The following is a 27,447-nucleotide window of genomic DNA, read 5'->3' on the forward strand; positions in this document are numbered from 1 at the left end:
TCTCTTTATTTGCAAAATGCTGTCTTGAGCATTTACTAGGTGTAAGCACTGGGCTAAATGTTTTGTTTATATTGTCTCAATTCATCCTCAAAACAATCCTACAAAGTATTTATTATTTTATAGATGAAGAATCTGAAACAGAGAGAGCTGAAGTAACTTGCTAAGCAGCTGGGCCATACTCACCCAAGTCTGACTTCATGAGAAATAGGTTTAGCATAGTGCCTGGAATCACAATAAGCACTCCACAAATGCATAAACGGGTTGGGTGAGCAAGGAGAAATCTAAGATCCTTTTGGTTCAATTCTACGCTAGAACAAAACGCTATGGGAACTCTCATTAAACAAGGGAATAAAACGTAGTCCTAGGGACTTCCCTGGTGGTGCAGTGGATAAGACTCCATGCTCCCAATGCAGGGGACCCGGGTTTGATTCCTGGTCAGGGAACTAGATCCCACATGTATGCCGCAACCAAGAACCCTCATGCCACAACTAAGACCCGACACAGCCAAATAAATAAATAAATAATTTTTTTAAAAAAAAAAGAACAAACCAAGAAATCCCACTGTAAATTCATATGGGAATGCAATCGCTAGCAGAAACAGCCAAAGACCTTTGAAAAAGATCCCTAGAGTAGGTAAGAAGGTAAGAGCCGAGCCATGCAGTTAAGATATATGCCTTAGAGCACATCAACCCTGATTGTGGTCCAAATGGCCAAGATAATTTCCAAGGTAACAACTAAAGAAAAAAGAATAAGAGACCATCTCTACAAGACCTGAAATGTTAAAAAAAAAAAAAGAGAGAGAGAGACTCTAGTACTTCTACAATAATCTTTGAAACTGGCATTTATAGGCATTACTTTAAAGAAATCCTCAAAAAAATCTCTTATGGATCTAGGGCAGTGATTCTTAACTTTTTTGGTATTTGTTAAGTTTCAAAATTCCTTTAAGAAATTTTGATTCTTTAAGGATCTGAAAAAAGCTATGACTAATGTACACACACACAAACAAAATTTCATATACCATTTGTGGGTATTCCTGAAGCCCATTCATTGACCTCTTCTCTAATGAGAAGCCGGAGTGCACCAAGTCACCACCGTTTTTGGTCGTTATCTAAAAATGACTTTAAGAGCTCCTCCTGTATTGCCTGGACCTGAAGCTAGTTGGGACTAGGGGCTCCCTGCTCTCTCCAGCTAGAGGAACTTCCCCTAAATCCAGCTTCCCATTGGACTCCTGGTTCCTTCCACAACATTCCACAGGCTCCAGGGTCCCCTGATGCTGGGCAGCTGGCTTTCCTAGCCAAGTGTCATAAACAATTAATATCCAAACCCAAACCACTAGCTGCCCAAATAGTCTGTTTGCCCTCACAAGTTTCCTTATAAGACGAGAACAGCAAGGGGAAAGTGCCCTATTAATGAATGCAAAGGCACCGTGTACCCTGAAGCAGGGCCAGACCCCCTTATGGCTGTGTGTGTGTGTTGGGTAGGGGGGTGAGGGGATCGAGAGGCCCGTGACCTCTTTGATGACACTGTAAGGTTTCTCAGTTAGACTCATTTATTAACCCATTCCACATGACTCTGTAGAACCCATCACAAGTCCTTCCAATTACAGGTAGTGACCACAAAAGGACATGCAATTTGTCCTTACCCATTCTTCTAGGACAGGTAGTAATCAGGAAGGAATCCATTTTACACAACCCCTTACCAGAGATATAGAAAACCTCTGGTTTTCTGGTTACTATAAATCTTATACCTCAAGAACTCTAAAACTGAAGTGCCAGGCAGTCTGATACCCTCTGGAAAACAAATCACAATCTCTTACCCCCATAGCGAACTATGAGAGAGAAATAAATAGTCAAATAAACCATTATATTTTAGGCATAATCACTCCGCAGAACAGATTCAATAAAACAACTGGGAGAAAAGTGCTTCAATTAATCAGAGAAATAAATACTTTAAACAGAGCTAGCCCCTTAATCTAAGTTGATTATTTCTGTTCAAGAGAATTCAATTCTAAAACAGCAGGTATAAAATCAACTAATACTGACAAATAGAAAAATTTCAAAGGAAAACATGAACACAAAAGCAAACTGAATCCTGCTTTAATTGAAGCTTGTGGAGTATAAAGTCCTACAGAAACATTACAGAGAATCTTCTGGAAAACAGGAGTGACGACAACCCCTGTGGAGAGGCATATGAGAGTAATTCATAGTTCACCAAGGCCTCCCTGTATCGAGACCCCAGGGTACCCAGAAGGTCTCTTCACCATCGCAGCCCTGTGCCCCATCCTCTCCAATCTTGATTTCATTATAAGATAAAAGGGGCTATAGTATTTGAAATTATTCTGGCCTCGAGAAATTTAAAGGCATCAATGAGTAGAACATTCAAAACTTAAGTAACTGTAACAAGGAGGCCAGCTGACCTTAACAAATTACTTGGCTAGTGAACAGGAAATGGATTGAATCATCCTGGACATAAATTTCATTAAGGCTTCAAACTATCCAGGAATAAGTAGCATGATGATACCATTTTATAATCCAAGTTTACAAAAAGTTTACTGCCCAAATCAAGTACTGTTTATGCCTGCAGACAGCTTATTTCTAAAAGATCACCGCCCACTGCAAGTAGCCATGTGTCTCTACTCTTGTTTCTTTCTCTGTGTCAAAAATACCAATTTGACTTCTTCAGGAGGAATGGACAATCCAAGATTATACAGTAAAAGCCTGAAGATGTTGAAAAGTCTAAAGGCAGGAAATACACAAAGCTGGTAGGGAAGACAAATAAAAGTTGTTTCTAATTCATTCTAAAACCCAAGACTTGCATTACCAGTCCTTTCCTCCCGAAGTCACCTAGGTATTAGTGAGGAGAACCCGCACGTAAAGTCTGTGAAGGAAAGGGAGTTGACGGACAAACTGCCCTGTGGGTGACAGTCAAGGAGAGAAGAGGTAGAGGTTTGATGGTTAATGACTAAGTGCCCGTCCAGCCTGCCCCTCTTCTTCTCTTGGCTTGGATCAACCAATGTAGATGCGATGGAAATCATTGGCACCAAAAGCAGCATTACACTTGGGACATTTGCGCTGGCGGGTGTCATAGCGGGTCTTCACACACTCAAAGCAGAAAACATGAAAACACTTGGTAAGTACAGCATCCTTTTTACGCATGTTGCAACACGGACAGGTCAGGCGTGCCTAGAAAAAAAAAGAAATCAGAGTCAGAGCAACCATAAAGGTTTAGGACCCAAATGGCTCTGATATATAAGCAAAAAATCCACTAAGCACTAAGACAGTAATAGCACCGCACGCCCCCACCACACACACATGATAAAGCATTCTCTGTTACCTTCAAGTAAAGGAGTTCAGTATTTATTATCCTAATCTGTTAGTAGGCCACTGTAGGCCAAAACAAAAAAACACACACAAATCACTGAGGCAGTTTTTCTAACCTTGTAATCCTTAATCTCCTCCATCAGAATCTCATCACATTTGGGTACATTGTCTGGTTTCTTTGTGGTCTCCAGCTTCCTTCGAAGTCTAGAGATGTCCTCCTGTGGTGGGATAGCATACCCATTACACACTCCCCCAGATCTGTCATTTTTGAGAAAAATTAATTGCTCCAACCTGAACTTTCTGTTGCAGAAAGAAAGGACTTTCTGTCCTTTCATGCCTAACTATATTTTAGGAATGTAGAGAATTGCAAATGACAAGCTATTTTCTTTTTTTTCGGAACAGGCAACCACAATCATATCACCAAACTTCAGTTGCATCTAACTACTGTCAGTTCAGTTCTGCGAAACTCCAGTCTAAGTTTAGAGGGATTAAATTTTAAAAAAAGAAAAAAAGATGAAAACTTGATAGGCCACCTTATTTTAAGGCAATTAGTTTTTAGGCTGAAGATAGATTGGATCAGAATTTACAGACTTATAGACAACTATAGAAAGGCAGCATGAGAAACAGCTGGCATGCAAAAAATAGAAAAAATTGTAGAAGAATTTAAAGAAGAACTTTAAAATTCTCTAGTGTTTTTTTTTGCTGCTACTTCTTTACGATTTCACTAACTCATTCATTTAAATAAATAAGTATTTATTTCATGCCCATTAGGTGGCAGGCGCCATGATAGGCTTCGGGGATAGCTTTCAGTGAAGAAAACAGACTCCATCTCTTCACTCAAGGAACTTACAGTTAAATAGGAAATGACATATTGATACGATAGACCAATGACTCTTTTGTAACATAGGTCATCTTAGAGCTCAGAATATACCTAAAAGGCAAAAAGTGAAGAAAAAACAACTGACCTGGGCCCGTTTGAAATTGAACATATCTTTTTCTTTGGTGACACTGTTCTCCACAATCTCATCCTGAAAATCATGTAGCTGCTTCTGAGCCAACTCCAACTGTGCTTTGAGGTCATCTGCAAGCTGGGCTGCCTCCATTGCCTATGAGGGATGTATGAACAACACTAACTTATCACCACTTATTTCCAGTGAGACAAAATGTTACCAAGCCCAAGGAATAAAGTGAACCTGTAATTTTATCAGTGTTAAACTTATCTGTTCCTCTGAAGACTAACTGTCACTTTAGACCACAGAGTAATCGATCATACCTTGCGTTTATTCATCTCTAAGGCTTGGGTCCTAAGACCCAGCTCCTTCTCCCCTGTGCCAATGTTGCTTTGTAACAGATGCTCCTTCTCTTCCAGTTTCCTCACTACCTGTAACTGGGCATCAACCTTAGAAAAAGAAAATCACATTTTAACACAAACAGGAAGGAAAAACACAAAAAATTGACTAGGCTCTGTTAATCCACAGGCCCACAAAAGAGAATCTGTTAGAAAACTCGAACTATTACTGATTTTATCCATGAACCTTTCAAATTACATGCAAGACTATGGTAATTCTCTCATCCCAACGTTCAGATGTAATCAGGTAACCACTCTTACAGCTTCTCATGCAGCCTTACAGAAATTTTTAAGATACACAGCACGTGCACACAAAGACATACACATTTTTAACACAAAAGGGATAAATAGATGAATCCCTTAATGATATATTTAAACATTTTTCCTTATTAGCAGATCCACTTTTGTTTAAACAGCTGCACTGTACTCCTCTGTAGGGATGTATAATTTATTTACCAGTACCCAAATCATGTACCTTAGTTTTGGGGAGTTTTTCCTATTACAAAAAATGCCACAATAATCATTTTCTTTACTTGTATCTTCGTGTAGAAAGCACCCTATTTCAACAGGATTCTGGAAAGCTTTTTTCATTCTAGTTACCTGAGTCTTCAGAGTCAAAACCTGGTCTGCCAGCTCCTCCTTCTCTTCTTTCAGCAGCTTATGGATCTGATTGGACTTGATACGTTCTGACATGAGCTTGAAATTTGCATCATCCTTCTCCCTCAGCTGCTGCATCAAACGGATATTTTGCTCCTGCATGTCTTCAAAGGCCTGGCCTGTGACGTCCATCTCAGAGAGGAGAGCTTCTTCCTCCTAAAATAAGAAAGAAGAACCTTCATTTTAATGGAATCTTCTAACTCCAAAGAAATGCACACAGGAAACTAAACTTTCCTACTGTTGTTATGGAAATAACCTAGTGACAGAGAAGACAGTTTTAAGAAGCTTAGTTTTGTCACTAGGTTAGCCCTAGGAATCTGAAGCCATTGGCATTGATTGTTGGTCTGATGCTCATTAACTGGGCCGTATTTGAGGTCAGCTGAAGCAGACTAAAATTATACACACCATAATCTAGCAAACTGATCAAGTAGGAGTTGGTTAAGAAAATTTCTATCATAAAACCTCACGTTTTCTCATACTTTTCCACAATTATAATACTGACTTGAATCTACAGACTTTTCAACTCTGAAAACATCTGTTTCATAACAATCTGATAGGTGAAAAACTGAACGTAAAAATAGTTTTAATTTACATTTGTCTTATTATAAATTACAGAGCATCTTTTCATACGTTTAAGAGCCATTTGTTTTTCTATGAATTATTAATATCTTTTGTCTGTTCTTCTATTGGGCTTTTGAGTTTTCTTCCCTATCATTTTTTGGGGATTTTTTAATATATATTAGAAAGATAAGCCCTTTCATGATAAGAGTTAGAAATATTTTTTCCAGGTTTCTCATTTACTCTTTGGCTTTGCTGCCATGTAGAAGAGGTTTTGTGTGGTCTTTTGTATAAGTCAAAATTATCAATCTTATCTTTCATATTTTTTAGACTTTTACTAATAGTTAGAAAGGTCTTCTCCACTTCAAATTTAAAAAGAAATTTATCTGTTTTCTTCTGGTTCTTTTATGGATTTCTTTAACATTATATATATGTTCCATTTGGAAATTATCTTAGTGTAGAGTGTTCAAATATATCTCCAACTTTTTTCCAAAATTATTTTGTTTTTGCCCACCACATTTAATCGTCTTCCTTTTACTTGCTGATTTAAAACTATATCTTTTGCACATATTAAATACCCATGTGTACTATGGTTTATTTATGTACCTATATGGTTTTTCCAACCATTTTTGGTATCTTTATTATCGAAAGTTAATAAAATCCATTGGGACTTAAAAATAAAGAAATATAAGTTCCTTATGAGAAGGGGACAAGTCTCTATAGTTCTATGATCCAGAAACCACTACAGTTGACATATTGGTTATTTATTTGTAACCTATTTGCGGAACATGTTTTTCTTGGTTTCATGTATTTATAATCATAATGTGTATAAAATTTTATATCTTTTTATAAAATTTTATATTCATTACATCCCCTGATTGCAGATCAGCAGAGAAACGATACATCCCTCAAGAAACAGTTTTTGAATAACTGGCTATCCATCTGAAAATAGAAGTAAGTTTCCTTCCTCACAAATACACAAAACAAAGTAACTGAAGGATGAGAGACTTCAATGTAAAAACAAACATACAGGAGAAAAAAATATTAACCAAAAAAAAAGACTGGAATGACAGGGCAAATTTCACTGTCAATAACTTACTTATCAAGTAAAATTTACTTAAAAAGCTCATTAAATAAAGAAAGTATGCCCACCTGCTTGGCCATGGCCAGCTTCTTCTGCAGGTATTCTATCTGCTCCTCTACTGCCCGGATCTTCCTCAGGGCATCTTCATCAGCCATTTTCTTGTTCTCTTTTTTCTCCTTATCCTCCAGATCTTTGAGTCTTTGCCTTAAATCTTCCAACTATAGGAGGAAAGAAATCACACAAAAGAAAAACAAAAAAGCTATAATACAATTTCAAAAATCAATTAATACTGTGCACAGATGGAGGGCCCATAACACCAAAAGAACCTTTATAGGATTATGGAAGGAGACAAATGATACACTAGTGCACCACATCACAACCCTGCTTTAACATCACTCCATTCCAACATCACACGCTTCTGCAAGTGGCATTTTTTTTTTTTTTTTTTTTTCCGGAACGCGGGCCTCTCACTGCTGTGGCCTCTCCCTTTGCGGAGCACAGGCTCCGGACGCGCAGGCTCAGTGGCCATGGCTCACGGGCCCAGCCGCTCCACGGCATGTGGGATCTTCCTGGACCGGGGCACGAACCCGTGTCCCCTACATCGGCAGGCAGACTCTCAACCACTGCGCCACCAGGGAAGCCCTGCAAGCGGCATTTTTGAGGAGTGCAAATGTACTTTTCTTTAGAATAGCTCTCACTCTTTTTTTTCCTAGGCTCCCAATTTTAAAAGAATAAGGCATTCTTCCCAAAAGTAACCAGAAAAAGCAAATCAGTATGACAATTTATATGGCACAAAGGGGAACAAGAAGTTTGAAAAGGTTACTCCTATTCCCCGTAATTCTGATATACCTTACCACCTAGTGGAAAATCTGGAACTCTCTATTTTAGATGGTCTTTGAAAGGGAAGAAAATGTTGCTAAGTCTTAAATGCTAACTTTAAAGAAACTACAGCCTTCAGAAGTATGAAGGAGAATCCCACAAATGGAAGATTTTGACCAGAATGACAGGTAATGGCAGATTAGATTACCTCTCCCTTAGACTTCTTCTCAGCTGCCATTAGCTGAACCTTGTCTCTCTGTTCCTTTGGGGCAGAGCGGTACATATCTAGCAATAGTTTCATCTCCTTTTGGCTCTCCTGTGCCTTCCTATGATGAGGGTGGTAGAGGGGAATGGTGTAATGAGAAAACAAAGGGCATCAGAGCAAGGGAATTTTGAATTATGCAAAATATTTTACAACAGTTCTATTTTACACTTTATATAACACATCTAAAAGACAAAACTTTTGCACAGACTATCAAGAGATTTCTGGATACACTCAGAAAGTATAGAAAAGTAAGTTTGCAAAAAAGACTCATTTCTCCCGTCAGACCAAGTCCTCCAACATAGTTATAAAATAAACACTTATGGCACTTGTTAAATAGGCAAAGTTCTGGGGCGCCACTCGTAGAAACTGAGACTCTGTAGGTCTGGGATGGAGTCCAGGAATGTGCTTTAAGTAAGTCACCCAAATAATTCTGATACCGCACTTGGAGGAAAAAAAATTGCCTTAAAGAGAGCAAGAGGAAGAGAGAAAAAAAGGGAGAAAATTCAAAGTTTAAAATATACTGCTATTCCTAGATTTGACAATTGAGTGATTAACCATCGGCTAAACGCTAAAACTTTATCTTACTAAATTTTCAAACCTCTTAATTATCCTTTTATATACCAAAGAAGTTCAAATGTTTTGAGCTCAGTAGTCCCTTAAATCCAAACACCAATAAAGGCTCAACCATGACAAACGGGGAGCAAGAAGGAACCGGTTCTATCAGAAAAGGTACGGCTGAGCAGGATGAGAAGCAGCGATATGTGAGATTACAGCAGTGTTTCTTGACTTAAAGGTCTGTCTTACCATTTCAATGCCTGTAGGAGTAAACCTCCTAGAAATCTCTTAAAACGATCTGATATACACACAGACTACTTAACTGTCAGGCAAAGAGATCAATACTGTTCAATTTATAGCGATACATATTCTACCTACTATAATTTAAATTATAATTAATGCCAACAATTTGCCCAAATCTAGTAAACAGCAGTATTTACTTCCAATAATTCTCATGAGTGTTACCTCAATCATGACATCCTTTTCCTTAATTTGGATTCATGAAGAATAAGGCTACAACAATAGGGTTTACTGAGACCTGATCACTGAACCAGAGTATACAATAGCCACACAGGCCACTGAAGTCGTACACTTGATCAAGAACTGAGACCACATTAATTGTACATTTAGTTACACCTGATACATTACAATTATTGAATAAGCGATGCCATCATTCAAACATTTCATGCACGATGTCCTAACCTTAGCTTTTGAGTCAGAAACAGTTACTCTAAACATTGCTCTTACTTGAGTTCGATCTTCAATTGTTTGATAATTTCTGCTTCCTTCTTCCTTCCATCATCATGTTTCCCTTTCTCTTTATCCTTAGCAGAATCTCTCTCTTTTTCTGACTCTTTTAGTTTCTGTTTCTCTCGTTCTCTCTCCTTTTCTTTCTCCCGCTCTCTTTCTCGCTCCCTCTCTTTTTCCCTCCTTTCTCGTTCTCGCTCTTCCTCATCGCGTTTGGACTTAATTTCGTTGACTTCTTCCTGAGATGCCTTCGATGCGGTGGACTGGGCAGACAAGTCCTCAGGATCTTGTTTTAGCTCTGCAGGCTCGTCCTTAGGGTCCTCAGTACTGGACTGAGACTGCAGGAGGGCACTCCCACTGCGCAGCCGTGTCTGGGAGGGCAGAGAAAGGAAAGCAGCACCCACACTTACGGTGACCACACCACTCTCCTCACCCCAAGACAGCTTTGCAAACTTAACAGAAAATAATACTTTTCTCCTGCTCCTGGTTACCTTGTTCAGGTCAGACTGGGCTTCTCTCAGTTTCCGCTTATACCTCAGGACCTCCCCCTTCAGCTGGTGGTTGTGATTCTGGAGGCTACTGATGAGGTGGCGCATCTCCCGGTTTATGGGGCCTTAAATACAGCAACAGCAATGTCAGGAAGAAGTGTGACAAGGGCAAAGGCACAAGGAGAGAAAGAGTAGAACACATGAGGGAACTCTGAGAAACAGGGAGAATTGACAAAAGGAAGATTCCTTCTCAGAAGATGAAAACAAAACTGGCCAATCTGAGTTAAAAAACAAGCACCCAGGCTGTAAACCAAAATGAATGACAGGATTTGATTTAAGGTTCGTTAGGACTTCTGAGCTCCGTAACAAACCCTGGTGACCACGCTGTGTCTTTCAAGGAATGCATGTGCAGCAGACGAACTACAGGGTGGAGCCAGAGTAACTGTACCTGCTTGTTCATTGGCAGCAAGGGTCTGCTCAAATTCTATCCTCAGCATTTCATACTCCTTGCGGACCTGGGCCAGTGTATCTTCTAGCTGGATCACTTCGGTCCTCAGCTTCTTATGAAGACTAACCTCATCTCGCTACACACAGAAAAAGGAACCAATCAAAAATTCTTATCAAAATGTGGACATGTCATCATATTCTATTACTGTTTCCTAAATTTGATCTATAAGGATCAAGATCCTTATCTACATATATAGATCTTTGATCTATAAGGATCTAAGAAGAAAAAGAGAAAACATCAAGAAAAGAGGGATTACTCTGAAAAGTTCCAATTCAATCAATACTTAATGAGCACCAGACAGCTACAAAACACTCATCTGAGAACTAGCAGGAGACTCAAGAAATATAGGAAATGGCTCCTAACTGAGAATATTACAATCTGGTTGGAGAACTAAAGAAGAAAACAGTATATAAACAGTAAAGTAAGATATACTCAGCTCTTTGGCAGACACACAGTAAAAGACAAACTACTATAAACATAACCTTAAAGGCAATGGAAAATACAGAAGTGAACACATGAATGAAAGTTTCTGCCTTAAAAAAATTATTTACATATGCCATTATATGATATAATGGCTTGTAAGCAGTGATACAGCTTCTATACACTATTCTCCCCAATGCACATAAGACTCCAGCCATACTAAACTATTTTTTTTACATCTGCTGTTCTCACTGCTGGGAATGCCCTTCTCCTATTTTTATCTACCAGTAAACTTGTATTTATCCTTAAGAGTCATACTGCACTTTGGCAAGTGGAATCAGGACGGCTCCACAGTCAAATCAGATGTTCTGTCTCCTTTATCACTGCACCTTTTAGATATACTCTATTGCAACACACTGCATCCTACTGGATACTGTTCTCCCCACTAGACTCTAAGATCTCTCATGGCAGGATGCCCACCATCTAGCAGAGTAAAGACCTACAGCCACTCCATAAATGTTTTCTGAATGAATAAAAGATTGAGCATAAGAGAGTAAAATTATAAAATTTATGAGGGAGGAAGCTTATATACAGAAGACAAAGCTAGGCTGTTACCTCAATGAGCTCAACTTGGCGTTGGTGGGTACCCCTGGTGCCATGAAGTAGGGTCCGAGCCTCATCCAAGTGGGCTTTCAACTGCAGGCTCTCGTTGTACAGGACAGAGAACTGTGACTGCATGCAGCGATATTCTGGAGTCTCCTTGACCACTTCCTCCACAGCACTCCGCAATTCCACCTTAGGAGGGCCCAAAGAAAAGAAAAGTCAGAAGCAGAATCTAGGATGCTAGCCTGGAAATAAAATCTTAAACTCTCTGACGTCTTGTGCAACTGAGACAAACTTTATGAAATCTATCTACCTATTCCTCTAGTTACATAAAATCTATCCTAACTTAAATTAGACCCTCCAAGAGGTGGTACCTGGTACCTGTATTCTTCCACCCAAGGATTGTTTTAATTGATACATGTTTTACATTATGTGTCAACCTAGATCCAAGGACACTAGAAAAGCCCTATGAAATCTGTCAGATCTAGGGACAGAGAAGAGCACTAAGAAATTTGTCAGGATACTTATTTTAAGAACATAGTTGAGGACCCTAGCCACTAACTTGTTCTCTTTATTGACAGTCACAGAGAAAAGTATTTTTGTTATTGTATCAAAAATACTTATGGGGTTTCCCTGGTGGTGCAGTGGTTGAGAGTCTGCCTGCCAATGCAGAGGACACGGGTTCATGCCCCGGTCCAGGAAGATCCCACATGCCGCAGAGCGGCTGGGCCCGTGAGCCATGGCCTCTGAGCCTGCGCGTCCAGAGCCTGTGCTCCGCAACGGGAGAGGCCACAACAGTGAGAGGCCCGCGTACCGCAAAAAAAAAAACAACAAAAAAACTTATGCTTCTCCTAAGTAACTGTTTACTTTAATTACCCAAACACATCAACTGATTCAACTCAGGTTGTTTTTGTTCTTTTTTTTTTTTTTTCAGTTCAAACATCTTTATTCATATATTTACCTAGAAACAAATAAAATTATAAAAGATAGGTGGTTGTGACCGAAAGAGGGGTGGGAAGACTTTCGGAATCTACTTTCTTCCCCCCAAGAACCAGGGAGAGAAAATTCTAATGGGCAGGTTTGAAAACCAACAGGATCACTGACCATGTTTCTTTCTCTGCTTTGGCAGTTAGAAGCTGCAGAGGCAGATTCTGTGGCCCACATTTGGCAGTTACTGACATGGGAGTGGCCTACGTACTGTAGCTACATGCTTCTTGCATGTATCTTGTATACAAGCCCCATTTTTAAAACCCACTTTGGATCCTCACCCTAGTTCACCCTACTCCTCATTTTTTCTCAACAATTCTTAAGTTAGTGCCTTTGATTCAGCCAATGTATTTTTGTAGGTTGCTTTAAATTCTTTTCAGAAAAGGCAGGGTACCAATATTAAGTATATATATAACTAAATAAATGGATATAGCAACAAAACTTACATTTTTCTTTCCCGTAATAAATTATGATGGTTCACAACACATATGTGAGTTATCAGCAAAAAGTTTCATTTTACTGCCCCTCAGAGTTGTGCCTCCTACCTTCAGCTTTTCATTTTGCGTAGTGACCTCCTCAAAGTCTTGCCGAAGTTTCTCCAGCTCACAGTGACGGTTCTGAGCCAACTCTTTGTTCTCCTCAAGTTCTGCGTTCATTTCCTCAAACTGGAGAAAAGCAGGAAATAGCAAAATGAGAGTAAAGAAAAGGAATTTCTAAATCATTCCCATTCCTAAGCTTCCAGCTCCACTGATCCACTCTTCTAGCAAAACCCCACGTTGTCACTTGTGTACTTGTGAACACAATCCTAAGTACCTAACACAATACCTGACACCAGGTCAAAAAAACAAACCCTCGGGGAGTCGCGATTTTACCTTCCGGGCATTGATAGTGATTGTGCCGCCATAGAGACTGCTCCCTGCACCGTATACTTTATAACCTTTTGAATTCACCTATGGAGAAGACAAAGATTCTTCAGTGAGAGGCCCTAAAATTTTAGTCTGATAACCAAAGTACTTTCAAAGAAGTCCATTTTTTCTCCAAGTACTACTACCCAAGTCCATCCTTTCTGAGTAGACTCCTTAAAATGAATAGTCTTCAAACTATGAATAAAACAGCACTTGCCCGTTCTAGGACTTCTACTAAGTGTCGATTGAGTCGCTGTTCCCTCTTTCGAATTTTGTCAATATCCCACTGCAGGTCATCAATCATGGACTCCAGGACAGATACTCGTGACTCAGCTGTCTCCACTTTACTCTGCAACTTGGCGAACTACATCCCAAACACAGGTGTTCAGAAAAATACAGCAAAAAAAAGACCAGGTTAGAAAAGGAATGCCTTATATCCCAAATCCCACAAAATTAACCCATGCTTATGTGTCATTAAAGAAAAGGTTTAAGTAAAAGCTATTTCACCCTCTTCCCAACACATGAGTATAAAACTGAAATCACAAGTTTAACAGTTTGGGTAAGTCACAATCACGAAAACTGTAAAAGTCTATAAGAACTCTCACAAAGAAAAGACTACTTAAGATTCAATAATTTTTCTGCCTCTGAGAAGCACCATTTCCCTATATAGACCACAAACCCATCAGAAAATATGTTTTTTAAGAGACAAAAGATAACATCCTTGATTTTACCAGACAAATATTTTAGGAGATAAAAATTCAAATATTTATTTAGAAAAGACAGCTATCTTTACCCTCTACTTTCCCTTCCCATATTCCAACAAATGATAATCCAAAGAGAATGGAAGGAAAACTTCCATTCTCTTTTTCAAGCTGAGCCCAGGGCAATCTAGAATCAGATGCTATAAAGATACAAAAATCTATGTTGTTCTCTACTTATTTAGGAGATGTACATAGCTAATGCTATTTAATACTTTAATTATAAAACTGTTACATGTCCACATTAATCTACACATATCTTTTGTGTTGGTTTTAAAATATGGCCCCCAAATTCTTTGACAGTTCTCCCAAAAAATGGTGAGGTCACTGTCCCCTCCTCTTAAATCTGGGTCAACTTTGGTGACCCAGTGGAAATGATGCTACATAACTTCAAGGCTATGTCTGAAAGGCCATGCAGGTTCTGCCTGATATTCTTGAAACACTCATTCTCTGGAAGAAGTCAGCTGCCATGTAAGAAGTCCAACTACCCTGAAACTTCCATGTTGGAGAGGCGACACTCCAGTGGACAACTAAGATGAGCTCTTAGCTGACAGGCAGCGTCAACAGCCACCCATGAGTTGGGAGTTCCCTAGTGGCCCAGTGGTTAGGATTCAGTGCTTTCACTGCCGTGGCCCAGGTTCAATCCCTGGTCAAGGAACTGAGATCCCACAAGCCACGTGCCACGGCCAAAAAAACCCCAAAAAACAAGAGAAAACAAAAAAGAAAAAACAACCAGCCGTGAGAGCCGTCTTGGATATCAGCTCAGCTGAGCAGAGCAATATGTCTCTCCAACTTAGTAATGCTAAATGAGATTTGGGAAAGGGCTGGTAAAGGAAGACCTTTTCATCTTGGTAGCACCTAGCTTATGCCTTAAAACATGACAGAAAGTTATACTGATTTTTTTACTACACTCCAATTTCTTTATAAGCACCACTATACTCTAACCCCTTTGAAGGTTGATGAGAAGTATTAATAAACTTCCCAAATGATTCCCAGGCAACCAGCCCAGCATGCACCTTGGCACTGGAGTTTAGGAAAGAGGACATAATGAAGAACATAGGCTTTGAAGTTGAACAGACCTACATCCAAATCACAGTTCAATCACTTTCTGGCTACGTGCCCTCAGACCAGTCATCAGTTTCTTTGAATTTGTTTCCTTAGCAGTAAAATGAGAGTTATTTGACCATGAGAGATAATATTCGTAAAGTACTTAAGTGCTAGGCACTAAGTAAACGGTTAACTATTAACTTACCAATAAGCGTAAGAGTTGGGTGGCCAAGCTAAGGTAGGTCAAATTTCAGCAGAAGGCTTATCACCACATTGTCTCAATCATTTTATACAATAAACAAACACCCAAATCTTGACATAGTTTGGTCGTGGCACTATGTGTGTCCAAGTTTGGATTGAAAAGCCACATTCCTCAAGTTCATAGGTCATCATAAATGCAGTATTTCCTACTGCTCCATTCTCAGATAAATTTCTACCAACCTATTCCTCAGTAACACTGTACATGGTCTTTTATATTTGGAGTAATTTAATATTTGGGGGTTTGGTGTGTTGTTTTGCAAATCTCCATGATGGTAATTCTTCCTAAAAACTAAGATCCCAAAATGTCCACTTAAACAGAGGCAGAGTCAAGGAGAAACGTTCAATTATTTCCTTCCCTTAACCTTTACTCGGATTTTGATTTCTCAGAGCTGGTTGCTTTAACCTGCCCTGCATGCTCTTCAGTATAAAAACAGGCTTTCTAGAGTAAGATGATGTTTGAAGCACTTAGTATTCTGAGTCAATGTCTGCCACAGGCCACTGGAAACTGCCATCTCCTTTCCGGTCAAGTACCTCCTGAGACATGGTGCAATGCTTCTCCTGAAGGAGGTCTGTCAATTCTTGTAGCCTCATGTCCTCTTGTGCAAGGAAGGAATTCAGCTCCTGCACTGCTTCCTCCACTATCAGATTATCTGAGGGAGAAGAACTGTACTTTAGTTTAGTTAGCATCTGTGGTGTCAGATTTTACAACTGTGTATCCCACCAAAGCATTAACATGCTATCTCACTTTATTTTCCTGAAAATTTCAAGAAGTAGGCTGGTTTTTATTATCTTCACATGACACATTAAGAACCCAGGCTTGCGTAGAGGACTTAGTCCTTCGTTAAAGCACTTGCTTAAGGAAATTAGTCAACTTTGTGCTTCTGTAGAGGTAGACACAGGTCTACCTGTGGTAGGCAAGGTCACCTAACGCCCATCCCTTTCTATAAAATTAAAATGCCTTGAGAAAAGAAAAGGAGAGGTCCTATAACTTTATTCAGATAAGGCACAATCACCAAAAAAACCTGCATTTTAGAATTGTAGACAAGACAGAAGTATCTCTAATCAATGTCAGACTTAATAGCAATAAAATTCCATTTTCTAAGGCTGTCACAAATTCCTATTAGTCACTAACACCAACGTGAAGCATCTCTCTGTTGGGAAAGAAGGGAAGGGCAGGGCAGGGAGCAGTAATTTCCTTGTTCAAATGAGCACCTATAAAATCATGAAGAATAAAGATAAGAGCATAGAATTACTTATCATATTCTGGTATACTATGCCAGAGGCACTCCTGAGGCTCAAAAACCAAAGTGTGAAAAATAAAAAAATGGTCATGAAGAACCTAGGGGCAAGACGGGAATAAAGACACAGACCTACTAGAGAATGGACTTGAGGATATGGGGAGGGGGAAGGGTAAGCTGGGAAAGAGTGAGAGAGTGGCATGGACATATATACACTACCAAATGTAAAAGAGATAGCTAGTGGGAAGCAGCCACAAGCACAGGGAGATCAGCTCGGTGCTTTGTGACCACCTAGAGGGGTGGGATAGGGAGGGAGGGAGGGAGACGCAAGAGGTAAGAGATATGGGGACATATGTATATGTATAACTGATTCACTTTGTGATAAAGCAGAAACTAACACACCATTGTAAAGCAATTATACTCCAATAAAGATGTTAAAACAAACAAACAAAAAAAACCAAAGTGTGCAGTATTATTTACAAAGAAGGTAGTAAATCTACAGAACTTACCATACCAAATTAGTATGTTTAAAATCAGTCACAGATACTATAGCTGAAATCCAAATGTTAGTAAATGAAACCACATACTCTCGGGTTGTATACTGCCCCTAGAGACAGTTATCAGGAAATAAAATTGGCACCACTCTTAGAAACATAATACAGGTTGGTCATGTGGTGGCTTTTATGGTTTTCAACCAAGATTACCCATCAGAATCACTTGTGGAACCTCTAAAATTAGATACCTAGGACCCATCCTATACCTACTAAATAAGAATAAACATGGGCAGGGCCAAAAAAGAGTATGCTCCAAAAACTCTCAAAATGATTCTGATTCATAACCCAAGCTAAGAACTAGGGGCTGAATTTTAGTCCTCTTAATATCTTAAAATATTGAGAATAAGGCCCAGAATACAGTAAGAGCTCAATAAATATTTAGTGAATTAATAAACAAGCTGATAAATGTAATTCTTTTGAATCAAGGACCAAATAAACATGAGGAAAAAAATGAACCGCCAAAAGTTACAGTTGATGCTACAATTCATACTTTATACACCTTTATCTCTTAGAACGTTCAGCTTATCAATGGCAATTGCCTTTTATGTTATAAATAATAGCTTAGCAGTTTGTAACTTGTAATGAATGTTTTTATTTTTTAACTTAAATCCTACCTTAAAATGCATGCCATCAAAAAGAATAATTTTAGGGCTTCCCCGGTGGCGCAGTGGTTGAGAGTCCACCTGCCGATGCAGGGGACACGGGTTTGTGCCCCGGTCCGGGAGGATCCCACATGCCGCGGAGCGGCTGGGCCTATGAGCCATGGCCGCTGAGCCTACACGTCCGGAGCCTGTGCTCCGTAACGGGAGAGGCCACAACAGTGAGAGGCCCGTGTACCACAAAAAAAAAAAAAAAAAAAAAAAAGAATAATTTTAAAGTACTGTTTAATGTGTTACTCATTTTAGTTCCTTTTTAAATACAGCAATTCCTTTACTTGATATTCATTTATAAAATCAAGTTTCATAACGACATAGCCTCTGCATATAGCATATTATCTGGTACACCATGCATACTGTATAAACCATAATGCGTATGGTATATCCGTGTGGCATATTACTAATGTTTAATAATACCTTCTAACTATTCAAGTGGAGCCAAGGGAGAAAGGAGTAACATACAGCTCGGTTTACATTAGGTGACAGGGAAGATTTATAGCCATTCATTCACCATTATGTAAGCACCCACTAGACACCAGAAACAGTGCTAGAAAATGGAGAAACAAAGAAGAGTGAGGCAAGGCACTGCACCAAGAGACATAGCTGAGCTGGGAACACACAAGTAGATGCAATATATGAACACAAAAGCCTGGGAGGACACGAATAATATTGTTTACAATGGCTATCTTTGGAAAGTAAGACGGAAGGACTTGTGTAGTGTACTTTATGTGATTTCTGATTTGTATATCTTAAAACAAGTATCTGTTATCCAAATAATAAAATACAGAAATACACAAACACCCTATTGGAAAAGCAAAGGAAACCTTTGCCCACAAAATATTCACAGGTCTTTAATATGCCTCTTCTTTTAATTCTATTGATAATTTAGCCCAAGTATCTTAAAAAACAAAACTACAGAGTAAGAAAATTCTTATTTTCCCAGCCAATGGTTCAACCTCCATTGCATCTGACATACTTCTTTCAGAAATGAAAGGTTAAACATCTTAATGACAATCAGAGAAATTAATATATTACAACTAGACCAGGATTATTATTTAAAGCATGAAATCAGGGCACTTAAGAAGATGCAACCTGGGGCTTCCCTGGTGGCGCAATGGTTGAGAGTCCGCCTGCCGATGCAGGGGACATGGGTTCGTGCCCTGGCCTGGGAGGATCCCACATGCCACGGAGCGGCTGGGCCCGTGAGCCATGGCCGCTGAGCCTGCGCGTCCGGAGCCTGTGCTCCGCCACGGGAGAGGCCACAGCAGTGAGAGGCCCGCGTACCGCAAAAAAAAAAAAAAAAAACAAGAAGATGCAACCTGGACTTCCCTGGTGGTGCAGTGGTTAAGAATCCGCCTGCCAATGCAGGCGACGTGGGTTCGAGCCCTGTTCCGGGAAGATCCCACATGCCACGGAGTAACTAAGCCCGTGCACCACAACAACTGAGCCTGCACTCTAGAGCCCATGCGTCACAACTACTGAGCCTGCGTGCCACAACTACTAAAGCCCGTGCATCCAGGGCTTGTGCTCCGCAACAAGAGAAGCCACCGCAATGAGAAGTCCACATACTGCAATGAAGAGTAGCCCCTGCTCGCCGCAACTAGAGAAAGCCCGCGCGCAGCAACGAAGACCCAACACGGCCAAAAATAAATAAATTCGAAAAAGAAGATGCAACCTAACTACACAAATACTTAACTACACTGAACAAATATAAGTTTTTGCATTAAATCTAATTAGTTAACATAAAATAATACTTTTATTTCAAATAGACACTTTTCCATCCCTATAATATTTTGTTTTATCTTTTTAAACACTAAAATCTAACAATTCTAAAGCCTGAGTCAACTTTTTTGAAAATATTAGAGATAACAGAAAAACAAAAAACAAGGACATATTAAAACTGACTCCAAGAAATTTAATTAAAAATAAATATGTAGGGGCTTCCCTGGTGGCACAGTGGTTGAGAGTCGGCCTGCCGATGCAGGGGACACGGGTTCGTGCCCTGGTCCGGGAGGATCCCACATGCCGCGGAGCGGCTGGGCCCGTGAGCCATGGCCGCTGAGCCTGCGCGTCCGGAGCCTGTGCTCCGCAACGGGAGAGGCTACAACAGTGAGAGGCCCACGTACCGCAAAAAAAATAAATAAATAAATTTAAAAAAAAAAGATAAAAAATAAATAAATAAATAAATATGTAAGTCTGAAAACTACAAACTAGCATACAAAGGTGAGTTCCTATTTCTCCCCCTCTGCTTCCAGTCTCCTGGTTTTTGCCTCACCTCCACTGTTCAGCTTCCGTGATAAGAGCTCCACTTTTTCTTGCAGTTTATCATAGACGGTCACAATCTGCGACACAGCTCGGCGGGAGGACTCCACGCGCTCCTGCAGCTGAGATTCCATCTCTTCACTGGAACTGCTGGCCAAAGTAGCAAGGAAAGAGAAAGCTGGCTCTTGCCCTTCCCCTGAGGACACAGGGGGGAAAAAAGAAGCCCCTAATATTATAAAACTGGAAATATCAAAATCTATTTTTTCCCCTCAAATGGAGAGCCTCAAAGCGAAACTCTACTTCAAACACCCAGAAAGCATGAAGTGGCAAATCCGCCACCAACACTCACCTCTCTCTCGGTCATCTTTCCGTTCCTGATTGCTATCAGAGTCTGGTTCCGGCTCAGGAACAACAAGGGCTTTTCTTTCTGTGAGTAGGTCTCCCAAACCCTGCTCCAGATCATAACGTTTAAGGATGATACGGATGTTTTCATCAAACTGGAGGAGGGAAGGTACAGTTACGAAAATACAAAAGGAAACAACTTTGGAAATAAAGAGTCTGCTAAGGAGAACTACAATGCTCAGATAAAAACAAGCTAGCTACCTGACTCCAGTACCGGTTGACGATCAATAGTGAGGCATCATCGGTGGCCTGTCTTCGTTCCAGTTTTTCAATGTGCTCACGGAGTTCATCTTCAATGGCTTGCCGTTGATCCAGCATTTCTGCCAGTTTGCGATTTTTGGCTTGCAGTGTTCGAATGTCTAACTCCTCCTGCCCCAGGAAACCAGTCTTATTAATCTCCATAAAGAAATTAGACAAATCAGTGGTTAAACTCAACAGGGGCTAATATGTGCATTACTTAGTTCCTATGAAAAAAGATATTTATTAACAAAATCTTACAGCAAATAACGGGATAAGAAGTAGAAGCAGAAGAAATAAATAAAGGTAAAGGTCTGTGATGATGGGAGCAAAGAGTGACACACACATATACACTAGAACCTTGACTTCACCCAGCTCACTGTTCTAGTCACATGTACATCCACAAAATACTGCTACTGTGAGGCTCCACCATCCAGCTAGATCACCCTCTTCCCCAATCAATCAGCTATCTCCTAACCACTGCCCGTCATTTATTCAAGACTTTGACAACCAGGTCCTTCTGTATCGCAGTCCCCGTCAACACATCTGGTGACTTCAATATACATGTGGACATGTACCTGTGTGGACAAACCATCCAATCCTCTAGCATCTACACTGTCAGCATTTTGAATTCCTTAACTCCAATGATTACTTCCTTCACTGTGCTTCAGCCAGACATTTCAAAAGCCACATCCTAGACTTTTGTCATTATCTGGAACTGTGTCACATCTGAAATCTTAAATTCCAACTTTCCATTCTCTGAATAAAACCATCTTTCCAGATAGCTCATGCTCTTATCTCAATATACCAGTCTTCATCTGGATCTCCAAAATTTTGAACTTTCTCCTTTCTCCTCTGTCTCCACTATCTTCCATACCTTGACTATACCCTATAATACATTCCTTCAAACTCCTGCCTATCAGGCTCCTCAAGTTCTCTGCCTTTAATCTTTTTATTCTACCTCTGCGAACAAACCCCAATCTGAATTAATCCACGTATTAGACTATTCCATTCCTATACCCAGTATGCTGAGACTTCTAGATATGGTCATTAAACCAGGGAGACTGGTGCCTTTATAAAATGAATTCTAACCTGAGCAGATCTTATCATTTGTCCGGAAATGTTTCTTTCTGGATCAAGTGATCTAGCTCCTATTCTACACTGAGGCAACGTCAAACTACCAAACCCTGTCTCCTCTCACATCACACTAAGCAGGTGACTTGGCCTCCGTTTTAAAGAGAAAACAGAAACCATCAGATGGAAAGTTCTTCAATTTCCTATCTCCTAAACCCATCCACACAACTCACCAACTTATGCCCATATTCTTAAAACCTCAACTTGTGCTGAGGATCCCATTCTCTTCTGTTTCTGCAAAAACGTCACTCCATCAGTAATTGTGTACCCCTCTCAGTATCTTTAACCTCTCTCTAAGAAAAGCTGGTGGGGGGATGGGGGGGGAGGGAGAACTTCAGACAAAGAAACAGCATGTCGAAATGATTACATTTTTACTTTACTGAGAAATTAATGAATATTTTAAAGTAAGAACCATTTATTAGAGCACCAATTTCTCGTTTCACTTTTACTTTCCTCTCTTCCATTTGGTTAAACAGTCTCGATACACCAAAACTGTCAACAGCTTCCCAACTGTACCAGTTTATGAATACTATTAATAAACTATATCTTTAACCTCTTTTCTGAGCATCACCTTCCCCTTCTTTGCTCCACCTGAAACCTGGATAAGAACACTGTTTCCCTGCAGGCTTCTCCAGTGATGGCTGTTTCTCTCCCACATGCTTTGAAGCCCTGTGCCTGGAGGCAGGTGGGTGTCCTCCTTGCTCTCCACTGCCACTAAGCCATTATCCACTTTGCTCCCTAAAACCTCCTAGCTTTGCAGCTCATGCCATTGGTCTGGACCACCTGCCACCCTGCCTTGCTGCACTCACCTATAAATGCCCAGGTCACTTCCCCACATTTCCTGAAGATTTAGCACCTGGCTTGTCATCACTCTCTCCAATACTACTCATGTTGTACTTCTTACTGATTTCAATTCCCATATAGATGATCTTTCCTGTATCTCAGATCCTGTATCCTGACCTCCTCTCCTCCAATGATCTTGTCCTTTACCTCCTTCAGTCACCAAACTCCCAGTTATTCCTATTCGTGGTCTTAGCTGTACCTGGATGTTCTCTATAAACTCAATTTCAAACAACCCATTCTCTACAGTTACCACCTGTTTTTCCAGCTCACTCTCTATAGTTTATCAACTCCAACAATTCTTCAACTCCTCCAGGATCTATTATACAATCCACTGGTCCTATACCTTCATCCTGTACCTATGTCTTTCACTCCTCTCACTTCCTCACTTCCTTATCAAACATAAATTCCATGACCAGTCACACTGTTTTATAACCTTCTCCTCCCTTGCTCCATATTTGCCTGCTGAAAACCCCAATCCTGATAACATCCAACTCTCCACCTACATCCATGAAGCTAAATGTGACTAGAAAAAATAAACCACCATGCTGACTGGTCTCACTTTAAACTCATGCTCACAGACTCAGGTAGGTCCTCAGTGCTGCCCAGCAGCCCTACTCCCTCTCTCTAGTCCGTTCTCTCTTCAAGGTGACTACTTCCTACCTTCTCCTGTCTCTTCGCACCTCCAAAACTTCCTCCCCCATCCTCACTCTCAGATGAGTCTTGCTTCTGATTTCACTGAAAAAAAACAGAAGCAATCAGAAGAGCATGTCCACCTCCATCTCCCACAACCCTCATTACTGCCCTGCTTACATCTGAACCCACATCCCTTGCCTTCCTTCTTGTCGATAAACCATCCCTCTCCTAGTTAAGGCCCATTCTCCCACTTGTGCATCGTATTACATTCTTTCTTCTATTCAAGGACATCACACCAGTAACTGTCTTCTTTTTCTGCTACATCATCAACTTTACCCTCTCTAGCAAATCATTTCATCAATATATAAAAATGCTGTAATATCTCCTACTTTAAAAAACAAATTAAGAAAACCTTCCCTCAACCCCACACTTCCCTCTGGCTAAGGCCCCATTTTCTTGGTTCTACTTTACATCAATACTCCTCCAAAGCAACACCTCTGCCCTCTTTTCCCTCCTCTCATATTCTCTTAAGTTCACTGCAGTCAGGCTGCCATTGCCGCCACTCCACCAACACAGTTCTTGTCAAGTCTCCAGTGAAATTTCTAAGGCTAAATCTAAGTCTCAGTCCTCCCCTTGCTCAACCCATCAGGAGCACCTGATCAACCTCTTCCTGAAACACTTTCTTCTTTTGACTTCCGGGACCCCACTCTCTCTTATTCTCCTCCTACTTCAATGGCCCCTCTTCAATTAGTCTCTTCTCATCTCCTTGACGTGAAGGGTTGCAGTGCTCCAGGGCCCTGTTCTCAGACTTCTTTATCTATGCTCATTCCTTATGGGAGAGCCTATAGTCTCATGGATTTAAATACCATTTAAAAAAATAATGATTATCAAATGTACAGCTTTAGCCCAGATCTCTCCACAGACTGCAGATCACCTCATCCAACTACCTATCCACTCACAGGCCTAATAAATACCTCAAACTTACATGTCCAGTTTCAAACTCATGATTCATCCCCCACAGCTCCCAGAAATCTGCTCCTCTCATACCCTTCCCTAGCTCAGTTAGTGAAAACTGCATACTTCCAAAATCCTGGGGTCATCGTGCCTCCTTCCTCTCATATACTTCACCCAGTCCACAAGCAAATATTGTCGACACCACCTCCACAGTGGCCCAAGCCACCGTGATCCCTCAAGATTACGGCAACAGCCTCCTACATGTAGCAGACACTTTTGCGCCCCATGCCACGATCTGTCAGCCTTCCAGACTTCAGCACACCTCCGGTGAACAGCTCCAGTCACCCTACCAGTGTCCCACTTCAAGCATACCTTGCAGTCTCAAAGTTTTTTGCTCCACAATCTCAGTTTGTTTACTACAGCAACCTCAAAGTGCAAAGGAGGAGTTGTTGCCTTCAAGGGCAACCTTCAACCAACTGGGGCAGGGATCAGTGGATTCATGCACCAGCTCCCCACCCTTAGAGAGGGAGAGTGGGAGGGAGGAGAGGGAGAAGGAATGAGGAAACAATTTTGCTAACTGAACTCCTGCTTACAACCCTTGCTCCCCTACAGTCTATTCTCCAAACCTAAGTCAGAGTATGTTACTCCCCTGCTTAAAACCTTCCAGTAGCTCCTCACGGCCTTCTGGATAAAGTCCAAAATGGGATGTGTGTTCGGTGCTTCCCTTAGCACATGTAGTTATCCCTGTGAAGAGCACGTTTCCCACTCTATTATGACAGTCTGTTCCCTGCTCAGTGCCAACCTACAAGCTGAAGTCCAGGGGCTGTCCTTAGGGTAAAGCACAGTGTCTGGCAAAAACAAATTCTCAACAAATATTTATTATTGAATGAATAAATGTCCTTGGGATGCATGACGTGAGACAGTGCCAAGACAAAAATCACCTCCTGGCAACAGGAGGCTGATGAACCCCAGACAACTTCAGAAATAATACTTATCAACAATTTACTCTGAATGTTCCTACTATTCTCTCTGATCCTCAATTTCAAAGAGTAGATGTGGTTTTGTAGGCTATACAAATGTGAAGCATTTTTACACCATATCACCATGGCTGAGCTCCAAAATACAGACTCCTGACCTATTATAGTGAGCTTCTGATGTCTAATGGACATATAACATTACTATAAACTGTTGGTGTATAACAGTCTAATAAAACTGTCAACTCCATAACAGCAAGGACAATATCTATTTTATTCACCATTATAGCCACAATGTCTAGCCCAATAAAAACTATTAATAGTACATTACCATGTTAAAGGTAATATTCCTTAGCAGGAACTCTTTCATTTCATCCTCTCAAAAACCCAGTGAGTTAGGTACTATAATTACATTTTATAGACAAGAAAATAAGAAGACACTCTCTCGGTGATTTTCTACATTGCTTCTTAGTACCTGGCACCTAAGTTTTCAATGAATGAAAAATCAGTGTATAGCTCTCTCACTAAATACCTATAATGCTAAATACCTCATGCTGTATCAGGGACCAGAATCTTCAGAGAACATAAACGTACCTTTAAAAATAAAGATCAAATGTCAATATATTTCTTCTTCAGAAATGAGCAATGCATCATTTCATCTACTTCTGGCTGTTTCATTTCCCTCTTCTTTTCAAATCAATTTCCCTTACTCCAGAAGGCTTCCGTAAATTATTACTTTCAGGTTGCCACGGACAGAAGAAAAACACACTCTCACAGCATTGTTTCCACATACCGTTGAAGAGACACTCCCGAGCTTAATTGTTTCCACCGTGGTCCCTGAGTCTTCAACAGCTGTCTTCTTCTCCGGAGGCACAGATGTGCCAGGCTCTCCGGCTACTCTTTTATTTCCAATTCCTGACATCTTGGCACAAGATGATAGCTGTTTTCCTGGAGAGAAAAAAAAGACAGAAACTTAGGTAAGTTTTGCAAAGAGAACTAAAGAGGGTCCACCTATGATGTAAAAACTAGCAGTTTTTCTGGCCAGTCCTTTAACCTGGATCCATCAATTCCACACTCAGCAACATGATCCTTAAGTTTCTCTTGGAAAGAGAAAAATTGTGGAGTAAGAGTCACAGCTGAATTTACGGAACTACAAATTTCTAAATAGGATGCTGCTAAGAAATAAGCCAATGGGCAAAGGGTGAAGAGACCAAGAAAAATTTCAGGAATCTCATTTCCTGAAATGTCAACATCTGAAAAGTTCAGTTTGATTAGAAAAGAAGTTAATTCTATAGTGTTGGGAGAATCAGAGAGCTGAAAGAGACCTGGGAGATGTCTACTAAATTATTAATACTGGACAAGTCATTTATCATCTCTGAGCCTCAAGTTCCTAAACCAGAAATAACAACAATATAAGCTTCCTATGCTCCTTATAAGGAATAAGTAAGTACAGAAAGAATTCTGCATAATGCCTAGCATGAAGTATGCACTCAGAAATGCTAGCTCTCCTTTATATATTTGCAGTTTCTTCTCTATATCCAAACGCTCTTCCCACGAGTTTGTGCAACCCTGTGGAAGCTAGACCTGGGTGTGAATCCCAGTTCTAACTTTTAGGGAGCCATGCTGCCTTGGAAGAGTGAGTTCTCTATATGCACAATGCAAGAGAACAGATATTCTGTCTGCCCTACTTGCCTCCCAAGGTTTCGGAGCTCATAGGAGGCGGAATAGATGCTAAAGCACTTTACTACTTCCATCAACGAGACCACACATTACTCTGCTTCCAATTCAAGCTCCAGGAGAAGGGTATCGGTGGCAGCAACCAGAGTGGGACCTCGCCTGGAGAGAGAGGAGCAGGACAAGGGCCTCAATCCTACTCGAGAGGGGCCAAGGACCCCAGCCTCCGGATGGGCCAACTGCAGGCCCCGGAGAGGGAGGCCTGGGATCGGGAGAGGGTGGAGATCCCGGTGCCTGCAGAGTCCCTCCCACCCTTATCAGAGATCTAACCTGGGTTCTTCCAACTTGCGCTGCCCGGGAGCAGAACTCTGGGCAGTTATTCACCAAGGTCCGCGTAGCACTCCCACCTCTCACCCCTTACCCGCAAGCGAAGACCAAGCGAGGCTCCCGGGAGGCGGGGCCAGGGAGAGGAAGAAGGGAAAGGAAAGAGGAAGTCGCTTCAACCTGGCGCAGTGGACCACAAGACCCAACCGGGCGGAAGTGACGCACTTCCAGG

At 40.8% G+C, this 27,447-nt stretch overlaps 1 protein-coding gene across 1 annotated transcript; it reads right to left on the reverse strand.

The window, feature by feature from the left end:
- On the reverse strand, positions 1-27,348 carry RNF20 (ring finger protein 20). The gene is made up of 20 exons (XM_060014408.1): positions 27,222-27,348; positions 26,011-26,165; positions 20,644-20,811; positions 20,390-20,537; positions 20,054-20,236; positions 15,862-15,980; positions 13,482-13,628; positions 13,232-13,309; positions 12,905-13,024; positions 11,385-11,564; positions 10,290-10,425; positions 9,845-9,966; positions 9,354-9,724; positions 7,995-8,112; positions 7,036-7,185; positions 5,269-5,481; positions 4,594-4,719; positions 4,286-4,426; positions 3,437-3,538; positions 1-3,182 (listed from the first exon to the last, which is right to left on the reverse strand). The coding sequence occupies exons 2-20, from the start codon at positions 26,137-26,139 to the stop codon at positions 3,006-3,008; spliced, it is 2,928 nt and encodes a 975-aa protein (XP_059870391.1). The 5' UTR covers positions 26,140-26,165; positions 27,222-27,348; the 3' UTR covers positions 1-3,005.
- Positions 27,349-27,447: the final 99 nt, after the last annotated feature.

Source organism: Delphinus delphis, chromosome 6 (genome assembly GCF_949987515.2).
Source record: "Delphinus delphis chromosome 6, mDelDel1.2, whole genome shotgun sequence".
Lineage (NCBI taxonomy): Eukaryota > Metazoa > Chordata > Mammalia > Artiodactyla > Delphinidae > Delphinus > Delphinus delphis.

What these genes read in the sequence shown, in the direction of transcription:
- RNF20 (XM_060014408.1), bottom strand. Translation starts at nt 26,139, where the DNA reads ATGTCAGGAATTGGAAATAAAAGAGTAGCCGGAGAGCCTGGCACATCT. An exon ending in ACGGAAGCTGAACAGTGGAG is followed by an intron (nt 15,981 to 20,053) that starts GTGAGGCAAAAA and finishes CTTCTCCCTCAG; the next exon opens with ATAATCTGATAGTGGAGGAA. An exon ending in TGCTGCCAATGAACAAGCAG is followed by an intron (nt 9,967 to 10,289) that starts GTACAGTTACTC and finishes GCTGTATTTAAG; the next exon opens with GCCCCATAAACCGGGAGATG.